This window comes from Nicotiana tomentosiformis, chromosome 7, assembly GCF_000390325.3.
Source record: "Nicotiana tomentosiformis chromosome 7, ASM39032v3, whole genome shotgun sequence".
NCBI lineage: Eukaryota > Viridiplantae > Streptophyta > Magnoliopsida > Solanales > Solanaceae > Nicotiana > Nicotiana tomentosiformis.
Window position 1 is genome coordinate 33,442,171 of NC_090818.1, and position 18,130 is coordinate 33,460,300.

At 40.1% G+C, this 18,130-nt stretch overlaps 1 protein-coding gene across 1 annotated transcript; it reads left to right on the forward strand.

The window, feature by feature from the left end:
- The first annotated feature begins 4,568 nt into the window (after positions 1 to 4,568).
- On the forward strand, positions 4,569 to 5,033 carry LOC138895458 (uncharacterized). Its single transcript, XM_070180145.1, has one exon. The coding sequence runs from the start codon at positions 4,569 to 4,571 to the stop codon at positions 5,031 to 5,033; it is 465 nt and encodes a 154-aa protein (XP_070036246.1).
- Positions 5,034 to 18,130: the final 13,097 nt, after the last annotated feature.

Consider the following 18,130-nt stretch of genomic DNA (forward strand, 5'->3'; position numbering starts at 1 on the left):
AAACTGTTATTGTTTCCATTATCAGTGACTTGAGAAGCTCAGAGTTGGCTTAATTTGCTCCCCATAAACTCTATCACCACTTGGGAGGAATTAGTCAAGTAGTTGATGAGATATTGAGCTTCATGAAGAAACCAGCTGAAACATTACAAGAAACGTGAGAGAGGTTCAAAGCGATGCTGGTTAAGTGTCCACATTATGGCATTCCAGATTAGATGTTGGGACAAAGGTTTTACATGGGATTGGCAAATACCTTGAAGGTCAACGTTGATGCTTCAGCGGGTCGAGCATTTTTGAGAAAATCATTTAGAGAATTGTAATGACCCGGCCAGTTGTTTTGAGTATTATAACCTCATTTTCCTATTTACTGCTCAAATTGTACTTTACAGTTATTGTGTGAATTGTCGGAGTAATTGGTTCGGGTCCGGTGAGGTTTTAGAATAAATTGAAACACTTCGTTCCAAGGTTTAAAGCTTAAGTTAAAATAGTGACTAGATGTTGACTTATGTGTAAACAACCCCAGAATAAAGTTTTGATGATTCCAATAGGTCCATATGGTGATTTTTGACTTAGGAGCGTGTCCGAAAAATTATTTAGAGGTACGTAGTGGAATTAGGCTTGAAATGCCAAAAATTAAATTTTTGGAAGTTTGACCGGGGGGTTGACTTTTTGATATCGGGGTCAGAATACGATTCTGGAATATTGGAATAGGTTTGTAATGTGAAATGTAACTTGTGTGAAAAATATGAGGTCAATCGGACGTGATTTGATGTGTTTCGGCACAAGATATAGAATTTTACATTTCAAAATTCAATGATTTAGAATTGAGGTGCGATTCATCGTTTCGATGTTGTTTTGTGTGTTTTGAGGCCTCGAGTAGGTTCGTGTCACGTTATGAGACTTTTTGGTATGTTCGGACGGGGTACCTAGGGGCTCGGGTGAGGTTCGGATGGCTAACGGATCAATTCGGACTTAGGAGAAAAAGCTGAATTTTCTGCCATCTGATGCAATCGCACCTACGGAAATTCCATCGCAGGTGCGAGCTCGCAAAAGCGAGCCTGGCAAGCGCAGATGCGGGCAGGGACTGTGAGGCATTGATCGCGTGTTTGAGGAAAATTCCGCACCTGCGTGAGCGCATATGCGGAAGATTGCGCATAAAAGCGAGATGGCTGGAAGCTGAGGATTTTCGCATCCGTGATGTCCTTTCCGCAGATGCAGCCTCGCAAATGTGATGGTTTCATCAAAGATGTGCAAACTGGGTAGGCAAGTGAAGTCCGCAAATGCGACATTTTGCTCGCACAAGCGGAGGCGCAGGTGCGCAAATCTTGTCTGCAGGTGCGGATAGACTGGGCAGAATCCTTTAAGTTCGAGGGTTCGACATTTTCACCCATTTTCGGATTTTGGAGCACAACTTGGGCGATTTTGGAGAGGATTGTTTCCACACAACTTGGGTTAAGTGTTCTTGACTCCTTTGTGATTATATTTCATGAATTAATCTTCATTTTTGGTGTAAGATTATTGAATCTTCAAGAGAAATAGAAGGAAATTTCTATTATGTCACAAAATGAATTTTTCGAGTTTGAATACCGATTCGGAGTCGAAATTGAGTGAAAATAGTATGGTCAAACTTGTAATTGGATGGGTTGTCGTATTTTGTGAGTTTCATCGGATTCTGAGATGTGGGCTCCGCGGGTGATTTTTGGGGCGTAATTTCGGATTTTGTGGAAAATATTAGTATTTTGATATGGAATTAATTCCTATAAATTTTGTGGGCTGAATCAAATTTATTGTGACTAGATTCGAGCCATTCGGAAGTTGATACGCGCAGAATGGGATTTCTGGAGCATTGTTTAGCTTGCTCGGCATTGGATTTGGCTTGTTCGATGTAAGGAACTCTTCTAATCTTGGAGTTGAGGGTATGAACCATGAATATATGTATTATGTACTTTGTGTTGAGGTAACGCACATGCTAGGTGACGGGCATTTGGGCGTGCACCATGTGAGCTGTGTAGTTATTTGAACTTGTCTGAAATCATGAAATCTGTACGTACTAGAGTTATCAAAATGTGATTCATGCTACAAACTATGTTTAGACTACATGTCTATCCTGTTGGGACCCACCGAGGTCATTTCTGCTATTAAGTTATCTATTTTCATTGCATTACATACTCAGTCATACGCATTCATATGCATATCATATCTCAGTCTCTGTTGTTATTTATTGATACATTATATCATCATTTTCGGTCTGTTTTCATGACATTGTGTGCCCATGAGAGAGAGACTAGAGAGATTGATGACTGAGTGAGCTTGAAAGCCTGATTGATTCTGATATTGATACTATGGTACGTGAGTTATCCGTGCGGTTATTAGCGCTTGGGCTAAAGGAGCCCCTCCGGAGTCTGTATACCCCCAGTGAGCGTGGTTGACATTATTGAGGGATGGATCTTCCCTGAACATAGATCTTGTCCGAAACATTTTATACCTGGAGATGGATCTTCTCCATGGGCCGGATTGGCATTCCTCGGTACTGAGTGACTGATGGTTAGTGATGTATATATATTCTGGGATGGATCTTCCTTGGACTGTATGGGCCATATACAGTACTGAGTGGTTGAGCATGATGAGCGGAAAGTGTGAGACACTGAGATTGAGTACTCTGAGAGTGTGAGTACATGATTCATCTCTGAGATACATGGAATTGGCATGCACACCTGACATACAGGCATAGATATGTATTTTTCCTCATGTTGTACGGTATCACGTCATTCATGACTCTTTACACACATTGATATGTGGGCATAGAAAGGTATTTCACACTTGTTATCTGGAAAGAAAATGAAACATCTTGTTTATTATTATTGAAAGGATTTTTGGGAAAAATTATTGTTTTCAAACTTATTCATACTTTTGGCAATTTTGGTAAACGATTTGGGTTTCACTGATGTACTTGAAAAGGCAGAACTATTTTCGGAAATAATGATTTTTGTTGAGCATCTTATGTCTGAGTTACTTCTTGTATTATTTGCTTTATGTTGTTATGAACTGTTGTTGGTATTTGGTGGTGGACCCGATCTCGGTAAAAGCTCGCCACTACTTTCAACCTAAGGCTAGGTTTGTTACTTACTCAGTACATGGGGCCGGCTGTACTGATACTACACTTATGCACATTGCGTGTAGATATTGGCTATTGTTGTTGCTATGCTCGATGGTTGCCGGATTTGAAGATGTACATGCGTTCCTGTTGTAGCTGCCTCTTGTTCATGGTAGCCTTTGATTTATAAAAGCTCTGTTTATGTACTATTCAAACAGACTATGTATTTATTTCATTTCCGCTTTGTAAACTCTATTCTTAGAAGCTCATGATTTATACTACCAGTTCTTGGGGATTGTATAATATTAAGACCTTTATTTACTTAAGCTTCATTATTAATTATTATTGGAATTGGATAGTTGGTAATTGGCTTACCTAACGGGTTGGGTTGGGTGCCATCACGACTAGTTGGATTTTTGGTCGTGACAAGAGTATAAGGTCCTGCTAGATAAAATGGATCAAAACTCAAGATGGATGACAAGAGACACTACAATCACCCCTTTAGTTCACGTAGTAACTTTGGACCCAAACAACTCCATAGCCGAGAATATGGCCACTCTGATGATGCAAATGAGTATCCTCACCAAGAAGATTGATGAATCAGTCCAGAAGAAGGTACACATAGTTGACACGGATAATGTGGTCTTATGTACACCATGCATTAACCAACCATATGTTTGCTCGTGGAGTGGTTAAATTGGCAACCAGAACTATCAGGAGAATATGAACTATGTGGGCAACTATGGAAGCCAAAGGCAAGGTGGTCAGAAATGGGGGCAGTAGAATCAACAGTATAGACCAGCACAACAGTAGTACAATAACAACAACAATTCTGGAGCTATGCGAGCACAGGGTCAAGTCGAGCCTTACCAAAGGCAACAGGGATACAATCAGCCAAATCAGTAGCTAGCTTATCAATAGCCTCAACAACAACATATAGTGAGACAAGATAATGGGTTGTCTTAAATTAAAGGAATGCCGCAACAACTGACTGGGTCCAATGGAAAAATGCAAGAGAAGTTGAAGCACATGACTCAACGATAAAAGGCACTGAGATTCAATTAGGGCAGATATCTATGGCTCTGAATAATTGTCCCCAAGGGACGTTACCCGCGGATACACATGTCAATCCGAAAGAGCAAGGCCTGAAGCAAATTATGGCAGTGAGTCTAAGAAATCGTAGAGATCTTGATGTAGAGCAAGAAATTTCTCGCGAAAGCCGACCAACTTAGATACTTGTGCTAGTACCAATTGAGGTAGACGATTCAACAGGGTTAATGAAGGTAACGGTACAACACACACAAATGTAAACAAGCAAAGAAAAAGATGTTGCAAAGTAGACTGAGAAGGTGCAAGAGAAGGCATCAAAAAAAGTGCCGGAGCAGGATCTAACTCAAGTCACAGGAAGGAAGCACCTCCATCACCCTTCCCTCGGAGGTTGGATAAATATCATAAGGATGAGCAGCATAAAATATTCATGGAAATGTTGAAGCAAATTCAAGTAAACATTCCTCTAATTGATGCCTTGAGGGAGATGCCCGGTTATGCAAAAATGATGAAGGACTTGATGTCTCGCAAGTTCGACTTTCAAGACTTGGCAACTGTGACATTGACTAAGACATGTAGTGCTATTATGATAAGACCTATAGTTGAGAAGCTATCAGACCCTAGAAACTTCACAATTCCATCCATTATAGGTAGCTATGCATTCGCCAAAGCATTGTGTTATTTGGGGGCGAGCATAAATCCGATGCCATTGTCTATCTATAAAATGTTAGTCATTGGAAGAGCAAGGCCCACATCCATGTTACTACAACTAGCTTATCGAACGGTGAAAAGGCCATCAAGTATACTTGACGATGTACTTGTGCAAGTTGGAATGTTTGTGTCCCAGCAAATTTTGTCATTCTGGACTACCAAGTTGATGAGGAGATTCCCATAATTTTGGGAAGGCCATTCTTGGCCACAGGAGGAGCTCTGGTCGATCGTGAAACTGGGGAGCTAAATATGAGGCTAATAAATGAAGAAATAACATTTAATGTACAAAAGTCCATGCGGTGACTCAGTGAGTTTGCAAATTGCTCTTTAATAGAAGTTGTGGATGTGATCATGGAGGAAGATGATGAGGAACTTAATACAAAAGACCCTCTAGCAGCCTGCCTCATGAGCTTAGAAGAGGTAAATGCTGAGGACTTGGCAGAGTGGTGTTGTCTCTTGAAGGCCAAGGGTACTGTAAAAGAGAGCTCGAATTCGAGTCTTTACACTTAGAAAGACCCCCAGCTAAGCCATCGATCGAAGAGCCACCACAGTTGGAACTCAAATCGCTACCATCTCACCTCAAGTATGCTTTCTTGGGACCTAACTCGACTTTACCTGTTATTATCTCATCTGGTTTGTTAGATTTGCAGGTAGAACAGCTTTTGCAGGTGTTAACAGAGTGCAAGACTACAATTGGTTGGACTATTTTCGATATCAAGGGTATCAGCCCGACCTTCTGTATGCATAAGATTCTACTGGAATATGGGCACAAACATTCTAGCGAACACCAAAGAAAGCTGAACCCCAACATGAATGAAGTCGTGAAGAAGGAATTAATCAAGTGGTTTGATACGAGAATCATTTTTCCCATCTCCGACAGTAACTAGATTAGCCCAGTTCAGTGTGTGCAAAAGAAGCGTGGAATGAATGTGGTGCAAAATGAGAACAACGAGTTGATCTTAACAAGAACAGTCACGGGATGGTGAATTTGTATGGACTATAGAAGATTGAACAAGGCCACCCGAAAAGACCATTTTCCCTTGCCGTTCATTGATCAGATGTTAGATAGATTGGCAAGGAGGTACCACTTTTGCTTCTTGGATGGATACTCGGTGTATAATTAGATCTCTATTGCACTGGAGGATAGAGAGAAAACATCATTCACCTGTCCATATGGCATATATGCTTTCCAGAGAATAATGTTTGGCTTATGCAATGCACCCGCCATATTCCAATGGTGCATGATGGCCTTCTTCACAGATATGGTAGAGGACATAATAAAAGTTTTCATGGATGATTTCTTTTTAGTGGGAAACTCGTTCGATGAGCCTTAGGAATCTGAAAAGAGTGCTTAAGAGATGTATGGAGACTAATTTGGTGCTAAATTGGGAAAAATGCCATTTCATGGTACATGAAGGTATAGTCTTGGGACACCTAGTGTCAAGTAAGGGCATTGATGTGGATCGTGCTAAGGTTGATCTAATAGAAACGTTTCCACCACTCACTTCCGTCAAGGCAATTAGAAGTTTCCTTGTCCACATCGGTTTCTACAGGCAGTTTATAAAAGAATTTTCCAAGATTGCTAACCTTTTGTGTAAATTGCTTGAAAAAGATCAACCCTTTGTGTTTTCTGATGACTGTAGGGTACGCCGGGGAAGAGAAAGGACAAGGTCATGCATCCAATATACTATTCAAGTAGAACCCTGAGTGGTGGCCAACTAAACTACACGATGACTGAGAAGGATATGCTAGCAATGATGTTCACATTTGATAAATTCAGGTCATACCTGATAGGCTCGGAGGTAATTGTTTATCCTTACCATGTTGCTCTCAGGTACCTAGTTGAGAACAAGGATTCAAAGCCCACTTGATTTGATGGGTGCTGCTACTACAAGAACTCGACCTAGAAATCCATAACCGAAAAGGAATGGAGAACCATGTGGCTGATCACTTGTCCAGGTTGGAAGGAGCAGAGAAGAAGGTTTAGGTAGAAGAGATCGTGGAAACTTTCTCGGATGAACAACTATTGGCCACAAGCCTTGAGGTAGCTCTATGGTATGAAAACATTGCAAACTACCTGGCGAGCGGTATTATCCCTAATGATCTTTCCTCTGTACAAAAGAAAAAGTTCTTCCATGATTATCACATGTACTTTTGGGATGAGCCTTATATCTTCATGATTTGTGTTGATAACATGATCCGGAGATGTATTACCAAGATAGACTAATCTTCTATTTTACAGGCTTGTCATGAATCCCCATATGGTGGCCATTTCGGAGGAGTAAGGACAACTGCGAAAATGTTGGAGTCAGGCTTCTACTGGCCAACATTGTTCAAAGATGCACACTTCTGGGTGAAGGATTGTGATGAATGCCAAGGGACCGGGAATATTTCTCGCTGACATGAGATGCCCATGAACCCAATTCAAGAGGTGGAAGTGTTTGATGTATGGGGAATCGATTTCATAGGGCCTTTTGTTAGCTCATATGACAACAAGTACATACTCATAGCTGTGAAGTATGTGTCAAAATGGGTGGAAGCTGTGGTTCTCCTTACAAATGATGCAAAGGGGTCATTGGTTTTTTTAGAAAGAATATATTCACCCGGCTTGGCACTCCAAGGGCAATAATTAGTGATAGAAGGACTCACTTCTACAACCGAGCCTTCCCAAAGTTGTTAGAAAAATATGGTGTGCGCCACAAGGTCTCCACCCCATATCACCCACAAATGAGTGGGCAAGTGGAGGTTTCGAACAGATAGATAACGAGTGTTTTGACAAAGACCGTGAATGCTACAAGAACAGATTGGGCGAGAAAGTTAGATGATGCACTCTGGGCCCATCGTACTATTTTCAAAACTCCAATTGGCATGTCTCCATATAAATTGGTGTTTAGGAAGGCATTTCACTTACCCGTGGAGTTGGAGCATAGACCTTTGTAGGAATTAAGGCAGCTGAATCTCGATATGGAAGTTGCGGGTACAAGTAGAGTCATAGAGTTGCATGAGCTTGATGAAATCTGTTACCATGCTTTTGAGATCACAAGTGTCACCACCCAAAATTCAACTAGTCGTGATGGAACCTAACCTCACCCGCTAGGTAAGTCAAATAACAACGTGTCACGACCCGAAATTCCCACCTTCAGGACCGTAATGGCGCATAACATTTCACTTGCCAGGCAAGCCAACATTAGAATAATATTTGCCATTTTAAAACAATTTAAAATTTTATTAATGACAAAGAAACAAATGTGGAAGTAAAGTCTGAAATATAGTGAATATTCCATAAAAGTAGTGATGTCTAAATACCATCCCAGAATTGGAGTTACAAGTGCACGAGCTTCTAGAATAATACAAATAAACGTATAAATAAAATAAAGTTGTCTGAAAGCAAACACGCAGCTAAAATAAGGTAGACGGGGACTTCAGAACTGCGGACGATATGCAGTTATACCTTAAGTCTCCTCTGAATAGCTAAAATCCGAGCAAGTCTATGGTTCGCCGCTGGGACCAACTCCAAAATCTGTACAAGAAGTGCAGAGTGTAGTATCAATACAACCAACCCCATGTACTGGTAATTGCCGAGCCTAACCTCGACGAAGTAGTGACGAGGCTAAGGCAGGTCACTTACATTAACCTGTACGCAATAATAGTAATAACCACAATAATAGAAATAAATCAGGTTACTCATTTTAATAGTTGAAACCAACTACGTAGTCATAACCAATTATTATTTCAATCAATTTTCATTGCAATGTGCAACCCGCTCCCACATTATATTCATATTCAATTCTGTTGCGGCGTGCAACCTGCTCCTCCAATATATTTATTTTAATCAAGTCTGTTGCGGCGTGCAACCCGATCTCCCAATATATATATATATATATATATATATATATATTGACTTTTAAATAAGTATGTTGCGGTGTGCAACCCGATCCCCCAATATTAACTTTTAATAAGTCTGTTCCGGCATAAAACCCGATCCCCCAATATGGACTTTTAATACGTCTGTTGCGGCGTGCAACCCGATCCCCCGATATGGACTTTTAATAAGTCTGTTGCGGCATGCAACCCGATCCCCCAATATATATTCATTTTCATTTCCGTTGTGGCGTGCAACCCACTCCTCCAATATATTCATTTACCAATTCTTATAAAAGAAATTGCCCCAATAAATGCAACAACTAATATGAAATTATAAAACAACAAGCACACAATAATTATGATTTATTTATGAAACAAATAATGACAAGTAACAATTTATTTTGAAAATCAGGGAGAAAATAGGCAGTTTAATATTTAATATGCTAAGTGTTAAGTAGCAATTAAGATACATAAATCAAATAAGCATGTAACAATTATTGCAGGAATTCAAGAATTTATATTTAATGAAGAATAGGAGAGAAACAATTATCATAACAATTAATTCGTGTATTAAAATAATTTAAGATGTTTAAATAATTAAACAACCAATTAAATTGACAAAGTATAGGCACTTGTCACCTTGCCTATACATCGTTGCACATGAAATTCACATAGCAAATAATTCAGGGGTTCTATACCCTCAAGTCAAGCTTAACCACGACACTTACCTCGCTTTGCAAATTTCAATCAATTACTCGACCACAACTTTTTCTTTTGAATTTGTCTCCAAAAGCGTCAAATCTAGTCACAAACAATTCGATATACTCAATACGAATCATAGGAATTAATTCCATATGAATGTACTAATTTTTCGGATAAAAATCCAAAATTCATTTTAAAAATCGACAGTGGGGCCCAGGTCTCAAATCTCGGAAAAACTTACGAAACCCGTACACCCATTCCGAGATGAGTCCAACCATACAAAAATTATCAAATTCCGATGTTAAATGGACCTTCAAATCTTAAATTTTCGTTTTTGGAAGATTTTATAAAAAAACTAATTTTTCTCCCATAATTTCACGGATTCATGATATAAATGAGTATGGAATCATGAAATATAATCAATATAGGATAAGGAACACTTGCCCCAATGTTTTCCCATGAAAATCGCCCAAATATCACCTTACCCGAGCTCAAAAATGGAAAATGATTGAAAATGGGACGAAATCCCATTTACATAACTTAAGTTCTGTTGCCCAGGTTTTTACCCTTCGCGAACACGGTCAGTGCCTCGCGTTCACGAAACACAATTTGTGCTGTCCAAATTTTACCCTTCGCGAACGCGATCAGTGCCACGCGTTCGCGAAGCACAATTTGTGTTGTCCAAATTTTACCCTTCGTGAACACGATGCTTCCCTGGCTTGGCCTTCGCGAACGCAAAGGAAAATTTTCCTGACCAACCTTTTTCCCTTCACGAACGCGAAGAAGGAAACCAGAAACAGATTTCTCCAGTTTTCCCAAGTCCAAAAATGATCCGTTAACCACCCGAAATCAACCCGAGCCCTCGGGGCTCCAAACCAAACATGCACCCAAGTCCTAAACCATCATACGAACTTGCTCGCGCGATCAAAGCGCCAAAATAACACCTAGAACTACGAATCGGACACCAAATTAAAGGAAATTTGCAAGAAAACTTTAAAACTTATATTTTTACAACCGGACGTCTGAATCACGTCAAATCAACTCCATTTCTCACCAAATTTGACAGACAAGTCATAAAATATTATAGTGGACCTATACCGGGCTCCGGAACCAAAATACGGACCCAGTGACAATAAATCCAACATTAGTAATTTCTTAAAAATCATTAAGCTTTCAAACTTTTAATTTTTCATCAAAATTCCATATCTCGGGCTAGGGACTTCGGAGTTCGATTTCGGGCATACGCCCAAATCCCAAATCATGATACGAACCTACCGGAACTGTCAAAACACTGATCCGAGTCTGTTTGCTCAAAATGTTGACCAAAGTCAACTCAGTTGAGTTTTAAAACTCTATTTGACATTTTAACCCGTTTTTTCACATGAAACCTTTCCGGAAAATTATACGGACTGCGCACGCAAGTCGGAAAATGATAAATAGTACTTTTCGAGGTCTTAGAATACAAAATTAATTATCAAATTTAAAGATGACACTTTGGGTCATCACATTCTCCACCTCTAAAACAAACGTTTGTCTTCGAACAGAGTTAGAAAACATACCTGCGCTAGTGAATAAGTGTGGATATTTACTCTGCATGTCCGAATCGGACTCCCAGGTAGATGCCTCTACCGACTGACCTCTCCAGTGCACCTGAACTGAAGGATAACTCTTAGACCTCAACTGTCGGACCTGCCGGGCTAAAATAGCTACTGGCTCCTCCTCATAAGTCGAATCCTTGTCTAACATATGGGACGGATCACCATAATATTTTCGGAGCATAGACACATGGAACACCGGATGAACCGTTGATGGACTAGGTGGTAATGCAAGCATGTAGGCTACTTCACCCACCCTTTCAAGAATTTCAAAGGGTCCAATATACCTAAGGCTGAATGTAATATCATGAACTTTATGGTCGGCATAACTCTTTTGCCTAGACTGAGCTGTGCGAAGTCGGTCCTGAATAACCTTGACCTTATCCAAGGCATCCTGTACCAAATCGGTACCCAAAAAACCAAGCCCCTCCTGGGTCAAACCATCCAACTGGCGAACAACATCGCCTTCTGTATAATGCCTCATATGGATCCATCTGAATGCTCGACTAGTAACAATTATTATAAGCAAACTCCGCAAGTGGCAAGATTTGATCCCAATAACCTCCGAAGTCTATAACACAAGCGCGAAGCATATCTTCCAATATTTGAATAGTGCGATCTGACTGTCCGTCTTTCTATGCATGAAATGATGTACTCAACTCAACCCGCGTGCCTAACTGTCACGACCCAAAATCCAACTAGTCGTGATGGCACCTAACCCATCCCGTTAGGTAATCCAATTACTAACTAACCAATTTCAATGATAATTATTAAAGCAATTTAAGTGAATAAAGATCCTGATCTTATACAATCCCAAGAACTGGTAGTACAAATCATGAGCTTCTAAGAATAGAGTATACAAAGCAGATATGAAATAAATACATAGTCTGTTTGAGTAGTACATAAACAGGGCTTTTATAATTTAAGGCTACCATGAACAAGAGGCAGCTACAACAGGAACGCAGGTACATCTTCAAATCCCGCAACCATCGAGCACTGCAACAACATCAGTCAACATCTTCACGCAATGTGCAGAAGTGTAGTATCAGTACAACCAACCCCATGTACTGACTAAGTAACAAACCTAGCCGTAGGTTGAAAGTAGTGACGAGCTTCTACCAAGGTCAGAGTCCAACTTCCATAACCAACAATAGTTCATAACAATATTAAACAAGTAATACCAGAAGTAACTCAAGAATAAATGCTCAGCTAAATCATGACTTCAAAAATAATAGTTATTCCTTTCAAATACATCAATGAAAACCCAAATCGTTTGCCGAAGTTGCCAAAAATGTAAATAATTTGAGACCATTAATTTTTCCAAAATACTTTCAATAATAAATAAAATATCTCATTTTCTTTCCCAGATAACCAGTATAAAACAAATGCATCACTATGCCCATCTATCAGCATGTGTGAGAAATCATGAATAATATGATACCGTACAGCATGAGGAAAACACATCTCTATGCATATATGTCATGTGTGCATGTCAATGCAATGTATCTCAGAGATTGCACTCATGTACTCACACTCTCTCAGAGTACTCAATCTCATTGTCTCGCATTCTCTCTCACTGTGCTCAGCACACTCAATCACTCAGCGCTATACAATACCTGCTGCGGCGTGCAGCCCGATCCCTGTTTATAGTCAATTGCGCTCACTGGGGGTGTACAGACTCATGAGGGGCTCCTACAGCCCAAGCGCTCTAAGCATGGACAACTCCCGTGCTACACGGAAAACTCACATGCCATAATATAAATATCTGGATCCACACGGTCAACCCACGTGTTGCACGGCCAACTCACGTGCAATAATAATATAAGGATCCGCACGGCCAACTCACGTGCAATAAGAAGCCAATAAGGCATGCTGCAGACGGGCAGCCCCGATCCATAAAATATCCTCACAATGAGGCCCTCGGCCTCCCTCAGTCATCAATCTCTCCAGTCTCTCTATCATGGGCTCACAATGTCATGACAATAGCCCAAAATGATGATATGATGTATCAATAAATAACAACAGAGAATCAGATATGATATGAAATGAAATGAATATGACTGAGTATGAATTTTCAATTTAAACAAATAATCCACAACAATATGACCTCCGTGGGTCCCAATAATACTGCCACATAGCCTCAACATGATTTTTAATATACTTTTCAGCTCAATTTCTTTAACACATAAAACTGCATGGAAAATGCCAAGATTATTTAACTACAAAATTCCACAGAAACAGTTATGTCACAATTTCTATAGTGCACGCCCACACGCCCGTCACCTAGCATGTACGTCACCTCCCAACAATTGATGAAATACATATAATCAGAGTTCATACCCTCAACTCCAAGATTAAAAGAGTTACTTACCTCGAACAAGCAAAATCCAATGTCGAGCAAGCTAAGCAGTGCTCCAGAAATTCCATTCAGCACGTATCGACTTCCAAACGGCTAGAATCTAGTCACAATTAATTTGATTCAGCCCACAAAAATTATAGGAATTAATTCCATATCAAAATACTAATATGTTTCCAAAATTCTGAAATTACGCCCCAAACATCACCTGTGGGGCCCACATCTCAAAATCCGACGAAACTCACAAAATACGACAACCCATCCAATTACAAGGTCAACCATAATAATTTCACTCAAATCCGACTCTAAATCGGTATTCAAACTTGAAAAATTCATTTCGTGACATTATAGAAATTTCCTTCTATTTCTCTTGAAGATTCAATAATCTTACACTAAAAATGAAGATTAATTCAGGGAATATAATCACAAGGGAGTTAAGAACACTTACCCCAAGTTGTATGGAAAATTTCCTGTCCAAAATCGCCCAACCCGAGCTCCAAAATCCGAAAATGGCTGAAAATGTTGAACCCTCGAATTTAAGGTTCTTCCCCAGGGATTTCCGCATCTGCGGACAATATTTGCGCACCTGCGCATCCGCTTGTGCGGGAAAAATGTCGCATTTGCAGATGCCACTCGCCTGCCCAGTTTGCGCATCTGCGAGGAAACCATCGCATTTGCGAGGCCGCATCTGCGGGAAAGACATCGCATATGCGAAACTCCTCAGCTTCCAGCCATCTCGCTTCTGCGCACAATCTTCCGCATCTGCGCTCACGCAGGTGCGGAATTTCCCTCGCACTTGCGACCAATGCTTCACAGTCCCTGCCCTCATCTGCGCTTGCCGGGCTCACTTCTGCGAGCTAGCACCTGCGATGGAATTTCCGCAGGTGCGATTGCATCATATGGCAGAAACTTCAGATTTTTCTCCTAAGTTCGAATTGATCCGTTAGCCATCCGAAACTCGTCTGAGCCCCTCAGGACCCCGTTCGAACATACCAACAAGTCCCATAACATAACACGGACCTACTCGAGGCCTCAAATCATACCTAACAACATCAAAGCGATGAATTACGCCTCAATTCAAAATCAACGAACTTTGAACTTTCAAATTCTACAAACGACGCCGAAACCTATTAAATCACATCCGATTGACCTCAAATTTTGCACACAAGTCACATTTCACATTACAGACCTATTCAAATTTTTAGAATTGGATTCTGACCCCGATATCAAAAAATCAAACCCGCGGTCAAACTTCCCAAAAAATCAACTTTCGGCAACTCAAGCCAAATTCCACTACGGGCCTCCAAATAATTTTCCGAATACGCTCCTAAGTCCAAAATCACCATACGGAACTATTGGAATCATCAAAATTCGAATCCGAGGTTGTTTACACATAAGTCCACATCCGGTCACTATTTTAACTTAAACTTTAAACCTTGGAACAAAGTGTTCCAATTCATTCCAAAATCTCACCGAACCCAAACCAATTACCCCGGAAAGTCACACACAACTGTAGAGTATAATTTGAGCAGTAAATGAGGAAACGGGGTTGTAATACTCAAAACGACCGGACGGGTCGTTACATTCTCCCCCACTTAAACATGCGTTCGTCCTCGAACGTGCCAAGAGTTGTTAACAAGAAATCAAATCACTGTTCCATCCTACCACACAAGTACCCGGGGTGATCCCACGCCACCCTATTCCGTGTAAATTGTATTGGCCTGACAGCACAACATAATAAAAAATCATTACTTTAACCTTAGCCCATAAACCTTGGAATTCCATTTCCAACATTCAGAATTTCTTTTCGAGACCTCTCGCATCAACACGTTGTATGAGTCTGAACAAGCTGTATTGAGCTATAACCATAACCCCAGATATAATCACTTAACATACTACACAACTCGCATGCTCGCAGCACCATTTTCTATCACATTAACTACTCCAAAGTAACCCGGTAATAGTATTAAACACCATATCAAACAAAACCTCATTCTAAAACTTTTGCACACTGCTGATAATGAAAGAAACACGCAGAAATCTCAAGACCCCTTATCAGATCAACAAGTAATGGAGCTCTCTCGCTCCAACCAGAACCATAATCACTTCCTAAGCCGAATTTCAATATTATCTTCCCGAATATACCGTTTCAAACTAGATAGTACTCATTCTAGGTCCAATGACCTTATATTATTAAACACAACTATCCCACAGACAAGCCACATCAATATAGCTCCAGCCACCACTGCGCAATCCGTGTACCCAAATATGGGAGATGTCTCAAGGAAGAGAACCATATTGCAAGTTCAACAAGCACCACTACAACCACAATGTTACAACTAACTCCTCAAATTTCGTGAAGAGGATAACCGTAGGCGCATGTGCACAATTGTAGAGGAAGGAAATTAATTAATCAGATAAATTATCATAAAAATAAAATTCCCACACACGGCACGGATAACTCTCGTGCCAATAATATGAATCGCCTGGCATGGTCACAAGCTTCCAGTCCCAGCATATCATACAGGAGCAATTAAACAAGTACACTTGTATATGATAATGAAATAAGATCCTCATGCTCCTGGACTGGTAGAAATAGCAAGCCATAGTGTAAGCACGTGCAAAGTCTTCTATCACACTTCAAATCGGAAATAACGCAGAATCAGTAACTATCCCTTTTATTTAGGGAATCATCTTCTGTATAACCTGAAGTATAGCCCAGATAGTTCTCAACAAAAGTAGGAATACGGGAAACCTTATGACTTTACGCTTAACAATCAACTTTAGGAATATAATAGCCTAAGCATTCTTACGAGTATGAATGCTTGCTCTAATGACCGCAAATGGGCTCAAACCTCACATATATGCACACTCATAGCGCATAGCTATTACAAATAATTAACGCAACTACTGCCTCCACCGAGTTTTAAATAAAATAGTCACCTCAAATAGGTCTCAACCCCGAAACAATATACTTTTGAGAACTCCCAGTCTCCAAATTCATCGAACATATGAATCACCGTAACTGATCCCAACTCCCGCACTAAAATGACTAACACATCTTCCATTCACGATAATCCCATGAGGAATACTTTCATGATTCTTCCGTGCCACATAGAAATAATTTGAATATCAACAGTCTATCAACCAGGTGAGTACTGTAATACCGATGAACATCCGTCAGTCAAAACCTAACGTGCCTTCTGAAATGCACACCCTTCTCAGGAATTACCAAGTAGTTATAACACTCATCGAAATATTTAAAACTGACCATGCTATCCAACATTCATTACCTTCTCTTCAAGACTGAATTGTCACCCTGTACATGTAAATCCTAATCCCGCACAACACATCACATCTATTATGCCATCATGTGAAAAGCACAAGAATCTTATTATTAACTTTGAGTCACCAACTATTTACATACCATTTTAGTTAAAAACCTTTTTCTTGCTTCTTTCCAGGAGGAAATCACAACACACAACACGTTCTCCACACCGTTAGAAAAGTATCCGATTCAAACCATGGTAGAAACCATCAAGAACACTTTGAAATCCATCTGCACATAACCAAGTTATTAGAACTAAATTCCTCTAACTCGACCAAATCACGTAGGTCACCAAAACCCAAGAATATTGCCACCAAAACACTCGTAAGGCCTCATTATAAGACATCCTCACTTAGAACCACACCGCCCTAAGGCTCATAAGCCGTTGTATTCCTTCTTAAGCACCATATAAGTACCACCACTGAGACACCCACCCTGAAAAGACATCATGTGAACTTAAAATTGTTCTTTTACCTTTCTTATACTGGAATGTAGAATCCATAGTCATACAGAATTACCGCGACTCCCGATACCATCAAACGCAAATCTAAGATTCTATCCATACACAAGTCCGGAAAATTTTTCAATTGCTATATATAAATCTCGGACCCATTAGAACTTTCTCAAAAGTCACCCACTCGGCTCAAAATTGAATTGCACCGCCCAAATGGGCCAAAAGACACATGCCCCATTAGCACAACATCACTCAAAGAAATAACTATGCCTTAACACCACTGGCCAAATTCATATTCCATGCGCACTACATTCTTCGCAATTTACAACTTAATCATTCCATGATTTATCATATTTTCGTAAGTGCATTATATCCCGTATACAAGAAATTTCCTTACTCGAGTCATCCTCGATCTCAGCCTCTGCAGTCAAAACTGCACCACAAGTATGTCTCGGGCCAAAACTTAATTAACCTATAACCATGAAATCGAATTGTCAATAGTAGGCTCCCCCACTGGCTCAAAGCCATAGATCAAAACATTCAGGAATTCACAATACCCATATTCAATTACTGCCATATCACCGTAGTGAGATTTAACTAAATTCTTCCCAAGCTCCTGCATCACAACCTATATCGTACCTCAAATCGTCTAGTAAGCTCGCCTTCATTCTCGTGACGGTCAGGTCAACTTTCTTGACCAATTCAAATTCAAATCCCAATACATCTGCCTTACTGGTAGAAAATAAGATTCTCCACATAACATTATAAAGATCACACCTCTATAGTTTATTTCGTAGGTGATATACCGCATGTTTATTGCCACAACTTCTACGTAATCACTTAAACTTCATGAGTTTGAACTCATCAACAAGACACGAAAATTTAATTTTGTTCCACAATTACACCACATAGAAGATCCTTCAACACATTCATAACTCGAGACTCTATGTCAAATCGAGACAGAAGTCAAATACCCAACAGT